Source organism: Panicum virgatum, chromosome 5K, assembly GCF_016808335.1.
Source record: "Panicum virgatum strain AP13 chromosome 5K, P.virgatum_v5, whole genome shotgun sequence".
NCBI classification, from domain to species: Eukaryota; Viridiplantae; Streptophyta; class Magnoliopsida; order Poales; family Poaceae; genus Panicum; species Panicum virgatum.
The window spans coordinates 7,076,083-7,096,762 of NC_053140.1; the positions used below are offsets into that span (position 1 = coordinate 7,076,083).

Sequence of the window (20,680 nt, forward strand, 5' to 3'; positions counted from 1 at the left end):
TTTGACTGATAACCGGTCAAATTCATTTTTTTTATTTTTGGTTTAAATTCAAATGCCCGCAAAGTATACTAAATAAATGTTTGTATAACATATTTTAGTCTAAATGAACCCTTTAACCCTCTTTTGTACTACTTTTACATTATATTTGTATACTTTTGTATGCACGTTTTTTTATTTAACTTCAAATCCCCGCAAACTATACTAAATGAACGAATTTTTGAGAAAATTTGACACCATTAGATTCGTCGCACCTTGAAGTATTTTTAGGAATTTTTTTTGGGAATTTTTCATTTTTTTTGAATTTAAATTTAAATTTTAAATTTGGACCGGTTTCATACCGGATCAAACCGGAACCGGTCCGGTCCGGTTTGACCGGTAACCGGTCAAACCGGACTGGTTACCGACGGTTAGGTAAACCCTGGAAGAGGCGCGGGGGTGCGGGGGCTGGGCGGCTGCGTAGGGTTAGAGTTTAGAGGTTTAGTGGGCTCGGCTGCAATGAATAAATATATTTGGGCTGGGTTATTTTTCGGGTACTTCGGGTACCGTGGTCTAATACCCGAATTACTCGTAATAATTTTGGGTACCGTGGGTTAGAACCCGAATTAGGGTTCGATTTTTTTGGGTTCGGGTTTTTCGGGTTCGGGCTCGGGTTTTTTCGGGTTCGGGTTTCGGGTATTGTGCCCACCCATAACCCTGGTCTGCTTGACCGCCCCAAGCTGAGTCCTGCGTGCATGCCATTAGTTTAGAGCAACTCCAGCAGAGTCTCTATTTAGGTGACTAAATCTATATTTTAGTCATTTTGCTTAAATTTTCATCTCCAGCAGGGTCTCTATTTGGGTGACTAAAATGAGGAGGTGACTAAATTTCCTCTCCCACCCTCTCAATTTGGTCACCCTCTACTTAGGCTACCAAAAGTAAAGCCCACCATTTTTTAGTCTATTTAATCGGTGATGTTGGAGCAGAGACTACATTTTAGATGACTAAACTTGAAAAGTGGGTAATTAAAATGAGTTTTAGTCACTCAAATTTAGTCACTCAACTGGAATTGCTCTTATCTCCCATTACGGATGTGATTGGTGAAGTGAATATACCAACCGTTCGTCCTCTTCTTAGGTGCCTTGGGCCGTAATCGGTTAACCATGCTGCCTGTTTTCAGCATTTGTTCCATAATTTAGCCACTTGGTGTGGGTTTGGTGATGCTTGTACCTCATATGATGCGGTGATGGGTTTTGCAGGAGCAAACTCTGACTACTGATGTGAGCTGAGCATTTAGTTGTCAACTAACGTTACGGATACCTGCGTTTCCCTGGAAAACCACTGCCTAAGAACTCTTTCTGAACTTCTGTCTGAAGATTGAAGACGATGAATGTTGACGGAGGGCTTAGCTTGGAATGATGTAATCTTGTGAGCTGCTTCTGTGGGGACTCATGTTACATTCAATCAGTTCAGTGCAGGCAATTTCTACTTTTTTTTTTCGTGTGAGTACATAATCCATTTCAAATTGGTTATCCTAGAAAATGTTCCCACGAGAACAATGGCTGTGCACGATCACAAATAGAGTGACAATGATTGTGGAGGTAGACCGTGTCACGCAGTAGAAATTGTAATTCTTTTGATTTACTAGTAGGCAGCTAAAATATTTTGTAACACTTACGAGAACTGCACGTCATTTCGTAGGAAAAAAAAAAGATCCGAATACATGCTGAATCCTCTTATCGATGAATAAAAGGAAACGACAGGGGTATATGCGGGTCCGTTCTCTATTTTTAGTTTTTTTTTAGCATCTTCGGCCCAGGTCGCGTGGCCTGCTGGGCTTGGGCCGTTGGTTGCCTCGGTGGCTCGTGATAAAAATCGGCAAGCGCCTGTGTTCCTCCGTGCCGTTCCCCTTCCTCGCCGTCGTCGCCGACTCCGAGGGGGTCGCTGCCGCCCTCTCGCGCCTCCCCTCTCGCGCCTCCCCTCTCGCTGCGCCATTCCCTACGAGGTCGAAAGGCCGGCCAAAGTTCAGGTCGCAGCCCCTCATCCGCCCAACTGTTTCCAGCTTCCTCACCGACCCGTCTTCCTTCATCTGCATGCAGCTCTCGATTGGACTGACATCAATGAGGTCACACAAATCCCAACCTTCGTAGCTCCACTGCCAGCAAGATGAAAGGGACTGCTCCCAAGAACAGCGATGGTGGGTGTGAGTGACCCTCTCTCTGCTTGATCTGATTTGATCTTGGAGGGTAGTAATCTTTTTTTCTGTTTGCATAGCCCCTCTCCAAAATCAGGGATAGATGGTTAGAATAGCATTCATGAATACATTCAGAGGTCTTCCACTCCTCATGCTAGATAGATGCTGCGTTAGTTCCACATGATCAAATGCACTTTTTTTTCCTTCTAATTATCTATTTGACTATTTCCTGCATGAAATTGTCCGCAAAACTTGATTAGTAACATGGCTGGGTAAGCAGTGTATTGATCCAACAATGGTTAGGTGTTGCACTTAGGCTTAATTTCATCAATGTTCAAAGTGCGAAGTGCAGGCATCCATGGTCCTGATCACATCAATTATATTTCTTCTCTTTTATCTTTTCTGCCCCTACCTACAGTAATCAGTAGTTTCTAAATTGTGTGTTCATGTAGTATAAGTAGGACTAATTTTGATTTGTACAGTGGGATATGTTTCTGCTTATACAAAGCCCTTTTTTTTCAAGTTACTCTTGACAGTTTATCTAACAAATTAACCAACAATATGAGTCATTGTAAAGTTGAAATTGCATGTTATTTAATACTTTTGTTTATGTTTATTGTGCTTTCAGATGACCTATAAAATAAATGGCTGTGATACATATACGATACTTTAGCCCCTAAAAGTAATTTATCAGTAAACATATAAAATATTCACATACATGGCTGTTGACTTCGCATATTTCTACTGTGATAAGACATCTTCTTTGATATGGCCTAATTTCTTCCGCATGGCAACCATGTGTAACTATTCAAATATTACAATAAGTTTCTTTCGAGTTCCCCTGATTCCTTTGCTGTTTCAGTTTTGATGTGTTTCTTCTGTCAATCAAAGTGCTTTACTCCATACTCTAATATGAAAGAATTATTGTTGCCTTGGCATACATGTTCTCCTGATACGATAAGTCGATAATACCCAACTGGCGGCTAATAGTACTACCTCATCATATCTTCCCAATGTACCCTGCTTGCTTTGACTCATTCACCATGTTCAACATTCAGACAACAAAGAAACCACTGCTGTTTCGGGGCGGGCGCGGCGTTGCGCGCCAATCTTCCTAGTATTATTATAGGAGGTCAAGGGGCTGAGGACTGAGGCACACAAACCCCCTGTCCATTCTCCTGCCGTTAGTAAGCGAGGCAAGAAAGATAAAAACCCCCCTCTTCTCATCACTGCTCTTCTTCCGCTGCCGTAACCATGCCCCCCGCCGTCGGATGCGACGAGACAGGAAAGTCCGGCACGGCGCCCATGCGCCATGGCAACGATCAAAGTGATGGTGGTGGTGAGAAGCCATGATTTTCCTTTTCTTTTACCTATCCTATTTCCTTTTTGTTTGCGAGGGCGCCTTGAGCCCCTGAAATCCTAGTACTATTTCCCTTCAGTTTAGTACCAGGTTACTGATTTCTTTCGCTTCATTTCCCCACAAGCTGCGACCTTTTTTCAGTTGGAGGCACAAGCCTTTCGGTCTTCAAGTGCTATAATCCGACTATCTGAGTCGTCTTGGGGACTTGTAGGAATAGAGTATATTGACGTGATGCAGTTTCCAAGGAATAACTGCACATGAATTAGGGCAAATTTCTAGTGAAATCAACTGTGACAGTTAGTCAAAATACAGCATGCAGAGTTTCTGCAGCCTGCCAGGATATGTCAACTCTAATTGGTTGCTTGGATCATCAGTTTTGTTGGCACATCTTATTGTTTAGATTTTTTTTTGAAAAATCATTTTGTGTTCAATTATCTCATTCTCTCATTCCTTTTACTATAATATTTGTTTGTGTTCAACCGTGATGTGTACTGTTCCCATGAACAGAATGTGATTTTTCACTCACCTTGCTGTACCTGTGGTGGGCGATCTTGCATACACTTGCTGAAGGGAAATGCATTCTTTGTTTTTTGCTGCAGCAGCAGATCAGAATCTTGGGATAGAATCTGGTATTGACAAGATGACACCAGCAGTTACGTCCAACGATTCGATAAATCTGGATGGGAATGGAGGTATGAAAACACGCTTAAATATTTAACACTTTTCTTCATGCCAGGGTTTTAATTCTTGTCACCCATGGGCAGAACATAAGGTGGCATGCGATAATAATCAGAGGATTTCAAAGGAGATCGAAGACCTGAGGGCTGAACTAGATGAGGATGTGAAACAGCTTGGATACTGTGAGGCGAATCAGAAGCCGAGAGCTGAGCTGGCTCTCAAGGTAAAAGACATGCAGGGCCTGAGGAAGCAGAGTGAGGAGATGCAACTCAACAATGATGGAATGAGAAAGCAGAATGATTTGCTGCAGGCCAAGAGTGACAGCATGGTGAAGCAGAATAAGGACCTGCAAGCCAAGAATGATGATCTGGTGAAGAAGAATGAGGAGCTGAGAACCAATGTAGACAGAATGGGTAAGCGGAATGAAGAGCTGCAAGCCAAGAAAACAAAGTGGAATCAGGAGCTGCAAGCAAAGAATGATGGCCTGAAGAAGCAGAATGAGGAGCTGCAAGCCAAGAATGATGGCCTGACGAAAAAGATTGAGGAGCCTACAGGCCAAGAATGTCAGCTTGGTGAAGCAGAATGAGGACTTGCATGCCAATAATGACAGCATGTGCAAGTGGAATCTGGAGATGCAACTCAACAATGATGGAATGAGAAAGCAGAATGATTTGCTGCAGGCCAAGAGTGACGGCATGGCGAAGCAGAATAAGGAGCTGCAAGCCAAGAATGATGACCTGGTGAAGGAGAATGATGAGCTGAGAACCAATATAGAGAAAATGGGTAAGTGGAATGGCGAGCTGCAAGCCAAGAATGGCAGCCTAACACAGTGGAATCAGGAGCTACAAGCCAAGAATGATGGCCTGAAGAAGCAGAATGAGGAGCTGCAAGCCAAGAATGATGGCCTGACGAAGAAGATTGAGGAGCTGCAGGCCAAGAATGTCAGCTTGGTCAAGCAGAATGAGGACTTACATGCCAATAATGACTGCATGTGCAAGTGGAATGGGAAGCTGCAAACCAAGAATTGTGCCCTAACAAAGCGGAATGAGCTGCTGGAAGACAAAAATGACACCCTGGAAGATTTGAGTGGAGTTCTTGTGAGGAAAGAGCGTGAAAGTAACGACGAGTTACAACAAGCCCGGAAATAACTAATTAGGGTACTGCTCATGCTATATGTTCATTAGCAATTACAATGCACTTGAAGTGTTCTCTATCATTTGGTTCATGTTTTTCATTGATGAAATGATCAACGTTTGGAGGAAGAGCTAAATGGGCAGACAGCTATTGGGATCAAAAGGATGGGAGAACCTGATGAAAAGCCATTTTATAATGCATGAAAACAAATGATAGGCACTAACGTGAAAAAAAACCCCAGCAGCTAAAGCTATCAGAGAGAGAACTAGAAAACAAAAGACTTCCTCAAAGAACTGTAGAGCAGCTAAGCTGAGACTTGTATAGGCTCTGTTTTGGGGGAGCTGGAACTTCTCCAAAAGCTTCACTTGGAAAAGCTCCACCGGCTAGTTCAAAAAGCTACTTTTCAGAGAAGCTAGAGAGGTCTGTTTGGCGGAGCTTCTTGACCATCAGCTTGTGTCTCCTCCCTCCTTCCTTGCCCGTCGGCCTCCGCCACCATCGGCGTGCTCGCCCTCCTCTGCCGCCCTGCTCGCCTCCCGACGTGTAGCCCCGCCCGCCGTGCCGACCTCCCGGCGACCGTGCCGGACCTGCAGCCGCGCCGGGCCCGGCTGGCCGTGCCGCACCCCGCCCAGCCACGCGCGGGCACTGCAGCCCGTGCACCGAGCTCCTCCGCACCTCGACGAGGTCCGCCGAGCCCCTCTGCACCTCGTCGAGGTCCGCCGAGCCCCGAGCACCGCGAGCCCCGCCATACCACACCGCTGAGCCGTGCCCCGCCACACTGCTCAGGCCCTGCCAGCCCCTGCGCGCTGGATCTGGGGGGCGGCGACCTCGAGGGAGGGGGAGAGGAGGCCGCCGGATGCGTGCAAGCGGGAGAGAGCTCGGGGAGACGGAGGTCGTCGAAGGAGGGAGCTCGGGGCGGTGCTGGCAAGAGGGAGGGGGCCACGGCGGAGGCCGGCGAGCGGAGGACTCAGGGGGCGGCGGCTGGAGCAGAGGGGAGGGGTGGGGCGCGGAGGGGAGATGAGGGGCAGTGATGGCCGGCGTGGAGGGGAGGTGAGGGGTGGCGGTGGTCAGCGCGGAGGGGAAAAAGGAACAGGGAAGGAGGCGGACGACGGGACGAGCAAAAGCTCGGGAAGCTCCTCTCGCCGAGCTTTTCGTCGCTAGGCAAAAATGGGCTTCTGGGTTTGCTCGTTGGTGGGAGAAGCAACCCCGTTTGGGGGAGCTTTTAGCTTTTCCAGCTACTTGGAGTAGCAGAAGCTGCAGGAAGCTCCCCCCAAACAGGGCCATAGGTTGTTTAAAATTATATATCATCATTACTTTCACTTTGCCAAGGGATATGTTGTTATGAAATATTTTATCAACCAAGATGTGATTGGTGCATAAGTGCTTCTCATTGTTTCAGTGCAGTTTTGGCTTGGAGAAATATTTCTTGGTACGCAAGCTTTACCAAGAAACAGGGGGGCATATGTTGATACTCAAAATTGGCATGACCTTAAGTAGGTAAGATAAAGGCCAAAATAGCCAATTCAATATTAACTCTTATTATTTTGCAAATTTGGCATATATGACCATTGTGTTGGATATGGAGATCGTTTTGGGATATTCTGGATATGATTTCATTAATGAGACAAAGATGGGCACAAAAAGGCATCAATATGAGGTCAAATCATGGGTTTTAATGCACCAAGATGAAGCATTCGTTGAGACGATAGAAACGGACATATGTATCACCTAATTCGGAGTCCGGGTGTAGGAGTTATGGCGCCAGGAAGTTCGCCTATCTGGGCAAAACCGGTCTGACCGGATTTGGGGACCGGTCTGACCGATTTTGGCTGCTGTGCAGCATGAGGAGTCCGGTCTGACCGGATTTGGTGACCGGTCTGACCGGTTTTTAGCAGATTAGTCCGAATTAGAGTTGTAATTTGATTCTAGGTCGGTTTGTAATATATTTTTGACCTCCCACGGGTACAGACCTTCCTACCCTATAAATATAAAATGCTATGGCCGATTGAGACATACCCAATCGAACAATACAAAATACATCTATTTTTTACCTCTAAACCCTAGTCTTTTCCAATCTCCCTTGCTGTCCATCGTGATCTCCACGGCCATTGATGGCGTCCTAAGCTCGCTGGTCGACCTAGGGCACGTCCGGCGACATTCACGCCCCGACGGGGTCCTTCCCGGGCGAGAGCTTTGACGGCCTTTGCTAGTTTGCTCGTAAACTAGTCGTTCTTCGTCACGTAAGCGCGTTGGTTATCCTTTGCTGGTTTGCTCGTAAACCTTGCCGCTCTTCACCACGTAAGTGTGATACTTATCCCTCGAGACGACCGATTCCAGCGAAACCCTAGAAACCGGTCTGACCGGTTTGCTCAACCGGTCTAACCGGTCCGCGTGGCCTTGCTGCTCTTCGGTCCCTTTGTGACTCGCACGTTCGAGTGCTCTCGTGTGTTGACCGAAATTTGCGTCAACACATTTTGGCGACTCCACTGGGGAAGATAATTCTGGTTATTAAAGCAACCGAATTTTTCTACCCTAGCCCTGTGTTAATTGATCTACTATTTTGGTTCGCCCTTGTTATTGCATCTGGTCTCTTTAGACCGATTGCAAATATAATTGTGGTATTGCATCAGGCTGCTCAAGCCGATTGCACTCTACTTTGCATGCTGCTGTATATCAAAGATCAAAAGAAAGGATAATGTGTTGGTTATTGATTGCTTGGATTATCAAATATATCTGGATTTATTGATTACAAGACCAGAAGCATCAAGACCTACTAAGAAGTATACATGTCGGGTTATTCATATGTACCACAACAATATTACTACACCACGCCTGAGGTACAGCATGCAGGTACATCATATGTTTCTACTGATTATTTTGCTAGTACCATAAATTCTCATGTTGATGTTGCTAGTCATAATAGTGGTATACATGTTGCATCGGATAGTAATTATTCAGATAGTTTTAATTATGCTGCTTATAATTCAGAAAATTGCTTGCAACAGCCCATGCCAAATAATATGCATAATCTGAATTTTGATGCTACTAGCAACATACAACATACATATTTTCATACATCGGCAGCAGAACAAGTTCACAGGCCGATGAACAATTATCAAGGCCAAACTAACATAGTGAGTTCGGCCAATATTTATGAGACATCATGCGCTAATGATTTTAATACTGTTCAGTAAGGTGTTTCAAATGCTTATTCATCGGCAACAAATTCAGAATATTTGACTCAAAGCATGCCGATGAATGAGAAAATTGGACATGCTGATTTTAGATATCCGGCCAATTATTCTCAACCATTATATGCTAGAGTGGAAGATGCATGTATAAATTCAGCACCATATACAAATACTAATACTCATACTTCGGTTCCAGATGTTTCCAATACTTATAGCCGAATTAATGAGAATTTAGCAAGATCACATTCATCTCCACAGATTAATTCTTCATGTGTTTCATCTCATGCATCATCACATAGTTTCGGTACTACTCATTTTTCGTTACCGAAAGTTCATGCTTGTGATTTTGCACAAAAGGCTGCACCGAACAGTGTTTCTACTATATTGCAAAAGCCAAATACTTTGTGGGATGCAAAACATGCTGAGCTTAAGAATAATGTGATTAAAAGATTTAACAAGGATAAGAAATTTGAGGAGAAGCTTAGAGAATTTGCAGAAACACAAATAAGATTGTATAAATCTTGTTTCCAACAAACAGAGCAAGGATTTATTCAAGTAATGGAATCACCATCCATTGACGATATATTCAAGGAAATGAGATTTGCAGCTACAAAGCCGGTTACATCATCGGTTAGTAGTGGAAGAAAGAATAATTTCGATATGGGTAGCAATTCGGTTATGGTGAGAACCGAATTGAATAAAGATCGTCCTGAATCTATTGTATTAAAAGAGAAAAGTCTAGCTGTACAAAAACCTACCAAATTCAATAATATAGCTATGCTTGACTTTTCGGAAGCTAAAAGACCCATATCTGTAAGTAGCCTTGTCAAGTGCAATAGTGAGCAACAATTTATGACCGAACGGAGTTTGGTCGGTGATATACATCAAGATACTAGAGACCATTATCTCAGGAGCATTGACAAGATATTGACGGGCCAACATTCAGAGTTGTCCAGTCGCGCTGGAACAACCGGTCAGACCGGGTCAAGTCGACCGGTCAGACCGGTTCCTGCAGGAAGTGCTGTAGGTGGTCATCGGGAGGAAAGGCGTGATATCATCCACATAAAGGTTCCTTGCCTCTCCAGCATATTTGACAAGGTACGCTTTTCAAGTAATTTACCCAATTCCAGATCAGATCATATGATTTCAGTCGATACATCAACTAGAGATATGATTGTGAATAATCCTAGAAGATCGATTAAGGAAGGTAATTTATTTGCTAGCAACAAAATAATTTCAGATAGTGTCGGCCAGTGCATTGTGAAAATTAGAAATGTCGATAATAGTAATATTTTGGCATTTAGACTCGCTCCGTCATCGTTGCCAAAATTTTTCTCTACATGGTTTACTTGTGGTCATTCTGGGATTAAAAACAAGAAACCAAAACCGAAAAGCATTGTGAAATCCGATGATGATATAGTGATAAGTTCTAAAGTATCGGATGTGAGAAGCACAAGGAAAGGTATAGCCGAATGGATTAATGAGAAATCTGAACCATTCGTTTGCTTAGCCTTAAAACCTTCTCCACAAAAGCGCCGGTTAGAGAAAATAAAATATACCTTCGATTTGACTTTGTGTGATGATTTATTTGATATATTGCTGGAGAAGAATTTTATTAAACCTTTTGGTCACAAAGTCTTGCTATCATCTCTTGATGCAAAGGAGCGAGATTATTGCAAGTTGCATAATTCATTTGATCACAGTATTCAAAATTGCAATATGTTTCGCCAAATTATACAATCGGCCATTAACTCCGGACGATTGAAATTTGCTCATGAACAAGAGAATGACCAATTGAAATCAATTGGTCTTGATGATAAGAAGTTACAAAATTGGCCAACATCGGCCAGTCCATGTAACAAGAAAAATATTGGTGAGGAGGAAGATTCTAAGCCCTCAAGTGATATAGAAGACATCATCCAAATTGAAGATGTTTCGAAGGACGATGAGCTTAATAAAAATCTAGAAAATACTGGGGGGGGGGCAAACTGGTTCTTCACAATCGAAACAAGAACCGATTACTCCTGCTGTGCTGACAAGATAGGTCAGACCGGTTTGCTCAACCGGTCAGACCGGTACCAAACAGGTCAGACCGGTTGCTCGAACCGGTCAGACCGGTTCTGATCAGGGACGCCCAAAAATACTAAAATCAGAGCGTCCTAAGATAAATGGAGGTGAAGACCGTAATAAGCACAAGAACAGAAAGCCGAAGCTCAGTTTTGATGAACTTCTGGCTAAATATCTAAAAGAGAATGAGGCCAAACGTGCTAATCGGTCAGATGATGTTAAATCATCAAGAATGCCTCCTAAACATAATTCTGGAAGTTGGAATTGGCAAAGGAAAATTTTCTATCCAGCAGCATTATATTCTCCTTTGGGACCATCAATGCCAATTCCATATGCTCCACATCCCACTAGTCTTCATCCTTATTCATCTTTGGGGTGGGATAGTTCATGGGCACATACTCCTTCGTATCTTAGACCATATCATGTAGAGTATGCGGCTCCAAGAGAATCATTGCATGCGAGACAATCACATATTAGGAATGACCGACTTAAGCCAAAGGATCGGTCTAGGGTGCATGAGAAGAAAAAGGTTGTCAAGCAGATTTATGTTGTGAAAAGAGATGGCCGCAAAGATACAAGTTCAGATTTGAATACAATTGATGAAAAGCCGATTAATGTGTTAAAGACTTCGGCTATTGATGGTAATAAAAAGAAAAATTCAGCTATTGATACTCCGAACATCAGATCTGGACAAGGTGAGTTGAAGAAGCCCAAAGTCAAGAGAAGATCACCGCTGTCCAGAATTGAAGCAAAATTGAGCCATTCATTCAGTACATCAAATTGGCAAAAGAGGAAGCTCCAGAAACTTAGTGCCCAAGAGCTGAAAGAAAGGAACATGGCGTGGGTTCCTAAAGGGAGCGTTCCAATTCAAGACAAGGATGATGGCCAAGCAAAAGGTGAAATGCAATTAAAGAAGAAGAGAAGGTCCAAGAGACGATCTTCAAATATGAGGTTTACATCAAATCATCAAAATTATTGGTCAGTACATCATCCATTTGATTCACAAATACTATATACGCCTATATCTTGGAATTCATCCATAAATATGTTTGGTTATCCCTCACACTCTTATTTTGATCCTCGGATGACATATGGGTCTTTTTATAATGGAGGATTGCCACCAAATTGATATTCATATTAATTGCAAACATGTTGCTATTAATTCAAAGCCGAAATATTTTTGAGATTGTTATGATTCAGTTTCGCATTAATATTTCTCTCTAATTATTTTGGTTATTTCATATTCTTGTGGATGGATTCTATGTGGCCGGTATCTTTATTATCGACCTTAGCAATATATATAACCGATGAATGTTTTTTGTCATCGTGCCAAGATGGTGATTCCCCAGCAAGATTTCAATTGTGGTCATATTGATGGCTTTGATGCTCGGGGGGCAAGACGTCTAGATATGATGATTGTACTTCATGAATATATTATTTATCATATATTTGGGTGTGGCAATGACAGAGATAATACTTTGATACATTAGACATCAGGCTATATGATCACAAAGGTCACTTACGTGTTAAAAGGCCGATGTTTATTGTTGCCAGGGTATGCCTTCTGAACAAACTGGTCCAACCAGTTTCTGAGACCGGTCTAATCGGATTCCTAGACCGGTCTGACCGCTTTAAGGACCGGTCTGACCGCTTTCCTGCAGAAGTCACTAAATCGGCTATGGTTTCCCAAAATATTAAGACAGCTGAGGTTAGTGTTTGGAGAAAATATATTTGTTGGATATTAGCAGAATTCTAGCTGTATAGAGGTTTGGCATTTCATATTCAGCTATATTTTGATGATGGGTTATGCCATCAAGATGCCGAAGAGGTTTATGATTCATGGATAAAAAGCTGGTGGATGCTATCTATATTCATTATACGCTCTTAGTTTTGATTCTAGAAGACATTGCAAAGACCAATTGCTATTCATTGTAATTGAGTTAATTTGTGCATCCATGATCATTTGAAGTGTGAGATTGACTTTGAACTATATTTCAAACAATCATAGCCGAGGTGGTGTGTACTCAGGCTTATATCTCACAGGAAATGCAGGAATATGAGTAGCAAGGTGAAACCATCGTCTTGAGCCAAACTAAGATATGTGGTTAATCGGATTCCTTCATCATTAGAGACAAGATGTGATTGGTGCATAAGTGCTTCTCATTGTTTCAGTGCAGTTTTGGCTTGGCGAAATATTTCTTGGTACGCAAGCTTTACCAAGAAACATGGGGGCATATGTTGATACTCAAAATTGGCATGACCTGAAGTAGGTAAAATAAAGGCCAAAATAGCCAATTCAATATTAACTCTTATTATTTTGCAAATTTGGCATATATGACCATTGTGCTGGATATGGAGATCGTTTTGGGATATTCTGGATATGATTTCATTAATGAGACAAAGATGGGCACAAAAAGGCATCAAGATGAGGTCAAATCATGGGTTTTAATGCACCAAGATGAAGCCTTCGTCGAGACGATAGAAACGGACATATGGATCACCTAATTCGGAGTCCGGGTGTAGGAGTTATGGCGCCAGGAAGTTCGCCTATCTGGGCAAAACCGGTCTGACCGGATTTGGGGACCGGTCTGATCGGTTTTGGCTGCTGTGCAGCACGAGGAGTCCGGTCTGACCGGATTTGGTGACCGGTCTGACCGATTTTTAGCATATTAGTCCGAATTAGAGTTGTAATTTGATTCTAGGTCGGTTTGTAATATATTTTTGACCTCCCACGGGTACATACCTTCCCACTCTATAAATATAAAGGGCTATGGCCGATTGAGACATACCCAATCGAACAATACAAAATACATCTACTTTTTACCTCTAAACCCTAGTCTTTTCCAATCTCCCTTGCTGTCCATCGTGATCTCCACGGCCATTGATGGCGTCCTAAGCTCGCTGGTCGACCTAGGGCACGTCCGGCGACATTCACGCCCCGACGGGGTCCCTCCCGGGCGAGAGCTTCGACAGCCTTTGCTAATTTGCTCGTAAACTAGTCGTTCTTCATCACGTAAGAGCGTTGGTTATCCTTTGCTGGTTTGCTCGTAAACCTTGCCGTTCTTCACCACGTAAGTGTGATACTTATCCCTCGAGACGACCGATTCCAGCGAAACCCTAGAAACCGGTCTGACCGGTTTGCTCAACCGGTCTAACCGGTCCGTGTGGCCTTGCTGCTCTTCGGTCCCTTTGCGACTCGCACGTTCGAGTGCTCTCGTGTGTTGACCGAGATTTACGTCAACAGATACTAATCAAAATTAGATACCAATTGAGAGTCTTTTAAAGAATACTTGGTACACCAAGGTGAGCAAATGTATGAGCACATAGCCTATGAACTTAGATATGGAATTTTAAGTTCAATAGAGCATGACTCAATATGCATGAAAGCATACTACTTTATCTAATCACTCTTATAAAGTTGTTAATTTACATTGAGCGTGAACAATATTCTCTTAGAGTGTTAACTCCGAAAAGAGACTACAAAAGATAAAACTTGCAAACATGTTAGTCCCAAAATCCCAAACCATAGGATAGACTCTCCCTAAATGTGTGCATTTAGTGTTTGAATCACTAGCCAAATGTATGCACATTATTTATGACAACAATGAGAAGTTTACCCTAAAGTTTGTGCTCATGGTACACAAATGAAACACATACCTCATGAAGTCCATGTACTATAAAGGGTAACTTTGTGTAGCTTTCTACACACTTATCAAACCGTGTAAGTTACTCATGGGTTAGAATCATGACACAAGCAACACACCATATGTAACACTAGGAGAATGCAATGCATGCAAACAACCTAGCAAGAGTAATGGAGCTACAAGATGCTTGAATTAAAATTTAACTACCATTATCTTTTGGGGGAGTTAGGCAACAAATATCCAAGGAGTGAGCTTGGCTTCATTAGCTTGAATTCGTCATCTTCTAGTTGGCCAGGCCTCCAAATCCCCCGAAGCTATTCTTGGGCTTCAAGTCTCCTTTGGAACCCACACCATTTGAGGCCCCTTCAAATTGGTGATGATATCCTTGGGCACCCAAATGGAGTGATTCCAACTCCTTTCATTCTTCCCAACCTTGAGAGCGACCACCTTGCCATTGGTCTTCTTTTTGATCACATAGGAGGTGCTATTACTTTTGTTCCTCCGGTTGGGCTTGGTGTAGATGAGAGAACTCTTGATTGTGAGCTTCTTCTTGTTCTTCTCATCCGGAAGCTTCTTTCTTGGTTGAGGACATTTGTTGGACTTGTGGCCTTTTTTGTGGCACTTAGAGCAAGTCACGGTGGACCTCTTCTCAAACTTCTTCACCATGTCTTCACGGTTATCTTGAGAATGTTGGACATTACTTTCTATGCCCTTGCCCTTTAATCTAGCCAAGTCCTTCATGAGCCTTTCCACTTCTTACTTGAGCTCATCATTTTCCTTAGCAATGAGATCATCACATGATTCTACAATAATATTCTCATAGCATTTCTCATTACAAGGGTTAGATTCATCAATTGAATCAAAGCAAGAAGTTGAAGCATCTATTTTAAAATTTGAACTTGTATTAGAGGTAGATTGGTTCATTTCCAAAAAAAATCATTAGTATCATTAATTCTCTCAATTTTCAACTGGAGCTCTTCATTCTTCTCGCTAAGCAATTTAAATTTGCATAATAAATTTTTATAATTTGTAGCGAAAATAACATTAAGATCATTAAGAGCATTAAGATTTTCAATTTCATTTGATTGCTTCTTAATAACTTTTTGGTGCTCATGAACTAGTTCAAGAAGTTCTTCATATGAAGGAGTGTCGGATTTGTCATCACTTGCATCGCTTTTCATATATTTGGCCATAAGGCAAATATTGGATGATGAACCCATGTTGGTGCGGGTGGTGAATCTCTTGTTTGACTCATTGTTTGAGCTTGTGCTTGATTCTTCACTACCGCTTATCCATTCACCAAAAATGGCGAAGGACTCATGTTGAGGCTTTTTCTCCTTCTTTTCTTTGTTCTTCTTGAACCTCTTCTCAACCTTCATGTGTTGGTGATGAGACCCATCTTTGAGGAATGTCATATACCTCATTGAGTTGATTTCCTTCAAGCATTTGTTCATCTTTTTGACTTGCTTGTAGAGGTTGGGATTTATTGACTCTTTTTTATCATTTGAGGAGTTTTGGCATGCCTCCTCTTCTTCCTCTTCACTTGAGCTATTTTTGATAGCCATCTTTTTCAACTTCTTGATTTGCTTGCATGCAAGTGCGCTATGTGTTGGTGAAAAAGATGGCACTCTTGGTTTGATGTTATGGCGTAACTCATAGATGATCACTTTGTTGAGGATTTGATTTGGCGTCAATGTGTTGATTTCCTTCTCATAAAGAATTGTGATTACCAAATTATAGTCCGGCCTTCGTAGAGAGTGAAAGATCTTGCGAATGAGCTCCGTGTCATCAATTTGCTTCACACCTAAAGAGTTAATCTCATTCACAAGAATATTCAACCGTGAGTACATAGATTCAGTATTCTCATCATCAAGTTGCTTGAAGCTATTAAGTTTATCAATGAGAACATGATATTTTTTATTTGCAACATCTTTTGTGCCATCATGGTTCTCACTAATAGTTTTCCATAGATCCTTAGCATTTTGACAAGCAAAAACACGGTTAAACGCGGTGTCAGTAAGAGAGCTCAAAATAGCACATTTTGCAATAGCATCATATTGCCTCTCTTGTTGACTATTGCTCTTCACTCCCTCACTAGTTACTCTCCAAACATTTTGGCCCTTTGCTTGGAGATATGATTGCATTAAAATCTTCCATCGTTGGAAGCCCGTGCTGTCGAAATGTAGAGGGGGTCCTAATGAATCCATCCCTTCTCCAAAGAGTTAACTTACTAGGCAGTGAAGGCTAACTGATCAAGTGAGCCGGTAAACACAAATTGCCAATGGAATTGGTTTTTTTTGTGAGAGAAGTGAGTCCCGGCTCCGATACCAATTGAAAACTCGGATCGGGTACTCTAGCCTAAGAGGGGGAGGGGGTGAATTAGGCAAGTTAAAACCTTAACCTATGGCTCAAACTAATTTGCATAATATTAAACTAAAATATGCTATCTATATGTGCAACTATGGTTTTGCTAGTGTGAAACCCCTAATCCAAAGGAGTTTAGCAACATATAGTCTTTCTTATCAAACTACTACTCTATGAAAATAAAGGCACACAAGAATTGCTAGTATGAAATACGGAAACGTAAAGATCGGGATGGGAGGAAGCAAACTCTTGACGCGGATGTTTATCCGTGGTTCGGTTGGCCACAAAGGCACAACTACATCCACGTTATTGAAGCACTCACTAAGAGTATTGCTTCTCGGTAATCAAGTCTCTTCCGGGGACACCGCGTCACCATGGTCACCTTGATCCCGAGTTCCACTAAGGAGCTTCTCGACTAAGGAAGGGGGTCTCCACGTCCTCCACACAAGATCGTCCACGCGGCTCCACACCAAGTCGGAGGGTCGTTGACGTTGCCGGTGAGCCACAAAGCTCCAAGGGGCCGGCGCTCCAAGATATCTTGTTGGTTCACGAAAAAACCACAACACAAGGGCACAAAGCCTTGCTCTCTCACTCTCTAAGGAGCTAACCTAGCACTAACACCCTCAAGGATGTGTTAAGGACTAAAGATATGATCACTAAACTCTTGAATGACTTGAAAATATTCTTGGGTGTGGGTGTGATGTTCCTGAACTCCAGCAATCTTCAAATGCCCGGGGGATGGCATATATATAGCCCACCAAGTCCATAGAGCCGTTACTAGCCGTTGAACCTTTTCTGCGCAGTGCACCGGTTAGACCGGTGAGGGGGCACCGGTGTAACCGGTCACTCACAGCTCGGCACTAGCCGTTGGGCTTCCTGACAGCTGATGTGGCTGTCACCGGTTAGACCGGTGAGTTGCACCGGTGGTGCACCGGTTCAACCAGTCCTGAACATCTTCTTCTCAGCTGACGTGGAATTGCACCAGTGCTTTGCTCCGGTGTCCCATCGGTTCATCCGGTGCTGAAGAAACTGCTTTTCCTTGCTCGACATCGTCTCTGAAAGATAGTATGGTGATTACAACGATGCCTCATCTTGGCACCACCGGTTCAACCGGTGCCTCTTAGACTTCTTCACTTGGCTGGGCATTGCATGGCCCATTGTACCGGTGATAGAGCACCGGTGTATCCAAAGCCTACCGGTTCAACCGGTGCTACTGTTTTGTGTAGAACTCGTCCAATTCGACATTTCTTTGAGTTCTTTTTTCTTGTTTTGTTTTGTTTGGACTTTTTGCTTCATCTCTGGGATCTAGAAATATTCGCTTGACAAATTCATTAGTCTCATTAATTGCATTGTCCATCGATCACCAAAATCACAAAAGAATGACCTAATCGGGTCATGTTCGTTACAGCGTGCCTGGCCCGCGTTGGTAGGGGAGGAGCTAGGTCGCGAGGTCCGTCGCGTCACATGGCCACCGCGCGAATCATGGAGGAAAGAAAGGTGTCGGTCCGCGAGCGCATACCCATTATACAATCACATCTTGGCAGTTATGGCATGTTACCTGCAAATAATTCGAGCAAATAATCTCGTTCAGATCGAAGGGCTACACGTACATCTCTTCCACGACCTTAATTGGATAGGTGAGGCTAGATAGCTGGAGAGATTCGATAAGAAGGATCGGATATATGGCGCAACCGGCCGGAAACCAGTGCAGAGACGCAGACCGGCTACGTATAATTGTATAAATGGATAATCCTCACAGGAGCTATTATGTGTGCGCCGATCTTTTTTTTAAAACTGAAGTTATTGATCCGGTGCAGCGTATATCAGCTGACAGGTATGTGCACCCACCAACTACTGAACTACTGTTCCTATGCAGAGCAGTTTCTAGACGAAAGGAGATCATGCAGCCAGTCTGAAGTCTGGCCTCGTTTTCGTTTCTGAACGGGGAAAACCAGTGGGGCTCTGCTATTCTAATTCTATACAGTTACATAGATGCACATCCTTGACAAAGTGGCACTATACATGTGGTAGTTACAACTTACTGGGCAGTACCTTGTAATGTGAACTTCAGGTGGGGGACCCTCTCCCCCCGGTGACCTTCAAAAAAAAATGTGAACGTGATGTGGAAGCCAACACTGGCTTAATTTATATGTATATATATCTCTCTAGGACAATGGGAAACACGACTTTGGCTTCTGAAGTACGCAGTAGTTAGTTTAGCTATGCAGCTAGAGCTAGATATGTATGTATGAAGGGGAAGATATCTGATGCACAACAGGACAAGCCACATTCGGTGAACAATTGTCAATTGATATACTTGGAGTCTATGAATTTAACTAGAGTAGCGAACATGAGGCGTGGGTACTTAACTAGTGTAATTTTAAGAGGAAACTAAATATGAGATGCATAAGAGTAGTGAACTAAGGATTAGGTTGGTTGGTAAGGTTTCTTGTGGTGGATCTGTTGGTGCCGGGTTCTTAACTCTGTACAAACGTTGACATTTTCTTAGATTTATTTTAGGAATTAACCCTTTGACAACTACGCATCACCAATCTTGAGATTTGCCGCCCAGTTTTTTTTTGGAGGTACTCATAACAGTAATGTTTACATGCATGTATGTAGAGGTGAGGCCAAAGGGTGCTTAGCCTAGCGGTTAAGACACTCGAGCGGCACTCCACAGGTCCTGAGTTCGAATCCTCGTGGGAGTGAATTTCAGGTTGTGGTTAAAAAAATCCTCTCGCCGGTCCCGTGTGCCAAAGCACTGGTTTAGAGCCGGCCCAGGTCGGCCTGAGGACCGTGTATGGCCCAGGCAATTCCCAGGGGTTATGGTTCACAGTGTCAGGGCGGGGCTGGGGTTCGGGGATTTTCTTGATCGGGGAAGCCGAGGCTTCTTCTTAGCTTAATACCGGTGGGGCAGTCTTTCCCCACCCGGCCAAATTTTGTGTATGTAGAGGTGAGTGCGGATATATGTGAGGTCTATGTTTGAAAGGATCAATTGCACAAGAGAAAGGGTTTGAATTGTGACTTTTTCAATTTCTAGAACAAGGAAAACAACCTTAACATAGAATTTTAGTGTTACTCAAACCTATAACTCAAGATAGAAATGGAACGCTAAGAAAACAATAAGATATATCCTTAACAAGATTATAGTAGCAAGATCCTAGATAGAAACTGCATGGTTGTAAATGCTTAAAATAAATGGGGGAAGTGAAGAGAACTGCATGGTTGTAAATGCTTAAAATAAATCGAGGAGTTGCCCCCCTAATTTATATTGAAGCACTCACTAAGAGTATAGCTTGCCCTTTATCCACTAAAAATCACGTGTTCACTAAAGATAACCACTTCTCCATCTCTGGAATGGTGGACTTCAAAACCGTGTATATATCGGCGGTGTATAACTCCCAAGTCAGATCAAAGTGTATTTAAATAGTAGGACCATTTTGTACTGCTTAGATCCCTTCATATCTTGAAACAACGGCGCCCATTGATGTTTTAAACACCATGTAGAGGAGTCCAACTTCAACTTGCAAAACTCCCTGTGTAACCTGTACGCCAAAAACTACGCTGAGTGTACTATACACCGTGAAAGGAAAATGAACCTACAATAGGCCATTAGTGATTTTGGGGATTGTATGGCAACACAACCTATTGAACAAACAACGTTTGCTAGTATAAAAGGATTTAATGTCATGGATGCAAGGAGATGGACTTGGAAGATCAAACATGGTTAAGAGTACAAGATGAAGACTTTAGAAGACCTTAAACAAGCTCAAGACATCATACAAATGAAGCCCAAGAAGAATGCACGAAGAAACAATACAAAAACATGGAATATTGGATCACAACAACAATTGGTGCTAGCACAACAACAATCGGGGCTAGCAGAGCAACAGTTGGTGCTACCTTGCTGAGAAGACAGACTATAACGGTACTACCACAAAGTCAGCAGAGCAATAGTCAATCCTTCATTGAAAAATGCCAAAACCTTACTGCACAGACAGACTATTGCAGTCCTACTACAAAGTAATCAGAGCAATAGTCGGTACTTCACTGTCAGTGTCTGTTGGAGTTCAAT

General features: G+C 42.9%; 1 protein-coding gene across 10 annotated transcripts; it reads left to right on the plus strand.

Moving 5' to 3' along the window:
- The first annotated feature begins 1,879 nt into the window (after positions 1-1,879).
- LOC120705991 (puff II/9-2 protein-like) lies at positions 1,880-5,489 on the plus strand. Of its 10 annotated transcripts, none has more exons than XM_039990547.1 (4): positions 1,880-2,005; positions 2,076-2,179; positions 4,130-4,222; positions 4,295-5,489. In XM_039990547.1, the coding sequence occupies exons 2-4, from the start codon at positions 2,143-2,145 to the stop codon at positions 4,792-4,794; spliced, it is 630 nt and encodes a 209-aa protein (XP_039846481.1). In that variant the 5' UTR covers positions 1,880-2,005; positions 2,076-2,142; the 3' UTR covers positions 4,795-5,489. The 10 variants fall into 10 exon arrangements, with proteins under 10 accessions (XP_039846481.1, XP_039846485.1, XP_039846488.1 ...); XM_039990551.1 differs by having other exon boundaries at positions 2,076-2,173; XM_039990554.1 differs by having other exon boundaries at positions 2,076-2,173; positions 4,133-4,222.
- Positions 5,490-20,680: the final 15,191 nt, after the last annotated feature.